General features: G+C 47.5%; 1 protein-coding gene across 1 annotated transcript; it reads right to left on the reverse strand.

The window, feature by feature from the left end:
• Window positions 1–466: 466 nt before the first annotated feature.
• LOC123050236 (uncharacterized) lies at window positions 467–1,791 on the reverse strand. The gene is made up of 2 exons (XM_044473060.1): window positions 1,736–1,791; window positions 467–1,482 (listed from the first exon to the last, which is right to left on the reverse strand). The coding sequence occupies exon 2, from the start codon at window positions 1,456–1,458 to the stop codon at window positions 706–708; it is 753 nt and encodes a 250-aa protein (XP_044328995.1). The 5' UTR covers window positions 1,459–1,482; window positions 1,736–1,791; the 3' UTR covers window positions 467–705.
• Window positions 1,792–2,272: the final 481 nt, after the last annotated feature.

A 2,272-nucleotide genomic window follows, 5' to 3' on the forward strand; every position in this document is an offset into this window, starting at 1 on the left:
GACGTGCAAGTGAGCCACGACTAAGCTTTTATGTATAATGTATTTCCTTTGTCCGGAAAAGTTTGTCCCTTAAATAGATGTATTTAGCACTAACTTCGTGCTAAATACATTCATTTAAAGGACAAGTTTGGGACAAGTTTTTTCGGACAGAGAAAGTATGATCTTCCAACGCAGCACCTGCAGCGATCTCGTCCCACTCGTTGAAACCTGAGACACGCTATTCCTGATTAACTAATGATTGTACCTATGGAATGTTGGAGGCGACGACGAGGTCCGTGCACGATCCTAAAACACTGTTGCCCAAGACCTGAATACTGACTAGACACCGGTCTAGCTGGCCCATCAATTATTAGTTTTTCTTGATAACTCTAATTAATTAGAAGAGGAGATTAAAAAACATACGATAGAATTCTGAATAGCTGGAAGAAGATTACATATCTCAAATTCACAAGATGTATTCTGCAAGATTACATATCATCAGAATATTTATTCATTACACACATCTACACTTACATATAATAACGTGTTGACACTATTCGACATGGAAGAGAAATGAGAAATGGACTGTAGCGATCACAAATACACAATGCAGGCGGGGACTATATATATCGTACAAATAGTAGGATGTTACGTACGTACATATATCACCATGCAGCCTGTCACCAACAAGTTGTGCGTACGTGCGTAGGATGGGCAAGGATACAGCTACCTGTTTTTCAACGATTTGATGACGTTGGAGCCCAGATCGATCAGTGCAGGAATTAACGCCACCGGATTTCCAGTGAGTACGGCGATGATGATGCTCGCCAGGGCCTTAACGATCTCGAAGAAGGGGTCGGGGTTCCTCCCGGCCTTCCCCGACCCGTGCTTCCGTAACGCAGTCTCCTTGTCGGTAGTACTACTTGAGCTCGGCAGAAGAACCTCTCTCGCGCAGCCGACATGCAGGTACACTTTCTTGGAGGTGGAGCGGTAGAACCAGTAGTCCCTGACGCCGCCTCCTTTCTTGCACTTGGTGCAGCAGTGAGACACCTCCTCGCGGAGCTCGAACCTGAGCTCATCACTCAGCTTGATCTCCATAGGCAGCATCGCGCAGCACGGGTGGAGGTAATGGCCCGTCCCTTCGCAGTGGTAGTGGGTGCCCTGCGTGTGGGTGCCGCAGGCGCTGCATCGCTGCTTGGAAGGGGGGGCCTCGAGGCGGAGCACGAACCTGCTCTCGGGCAGCAGCCCGTGCTCCAGCGTGGTCCCTTCTTGGAGGTTGCAGGCCTGGTGGAGGTCGAAGTCGCAGCGCTTGCACGTGTCCCTGTCGCACCCCCTGACTTCCTCGAGGCAGCCGTTGCACTGGAACTTGAACTGGCCCGTCGGCTCCCGGATCAGCTGGTGCCCCCGGTTGGAGTGCTCGCGGCGGGAGATCACCTTCGACGGAGGATGAGGCTGACCAACCGTGGCGAGAAGAGTCATGGCTCTGCACCTTTCCTGGGAGATCTGTGGGTCAGCTCGATGATCAGTACTACTCTCCGATACGTACACAAATATTAGTTTCGTCTACGAGATTCCACCAATCATCAAGAATTCAAGATAGATACGGAACAAACATACGAGATGTAATATTATCTAGACGCAGAAAAGTTGAATATTACTAATAACTCATAAAATGATACAACCACACAAAATCAGTGGTGATAGGTAGATCATTGTGAGACTCTATATCAACCAAAGAGTTTGATAGTTAGTTTACCTGATACCGATCGAGAGATCAGATAGAGCAACTAGTAACTCGTCGGCAGTTCTGTATAAGGACGCTGCAGAATCAATGAAAGCCCAGGTGTTTATATAGAACCGCTAGAGAGGACCCGTGTATTTTTTTTATTTTTTTGCGACGAATCCTTAAACCTCTTGTTGACCATCACCATCATGCAATGCAATGCAATGCAAGTAGTGAACTAGGATTTCGAGAAAAACCGAGATAATTAAGTTTTTCTTATCAGATACTATGATGCTAGTCTTTCCGCGGGTAGTTAGTGAACTGCCCCCGTAGAAAAACATGTACACGGTATTGGCATTGGTATGCATGCAAATGCTTACCACCCTTCCCGAGTGGTGAGAAAACATGCACCTACCGTAGACGACTGTAGGAAACTACCGGCGACCGTATAGTCTACGCACGACGTAGTACGTCAAGACTTTTGAGATTGATCCAGGCACAACACTACACAGGTTGCTTGCTAGGTCCTCTCGGAGGTTTTCTTATCCGCGTGTACATATATGTACGTAA

Source organism: Triticum aestivum, chromosome 2D, assembly GCF_018294505.1.
Source record: "Triticum aestivum cultivar Chinese Spring chromosome 2D, IWGSC CS RefSeq v2.1, whole genome shotgun sequence".
In the NCBI taxonomy this organism is placed as follows: Eukaryota; Viridiplantae; Streptophyta; class Magnoliopsida; order Poales; family Poaceae; genus Triticum; species Triticum aestivum.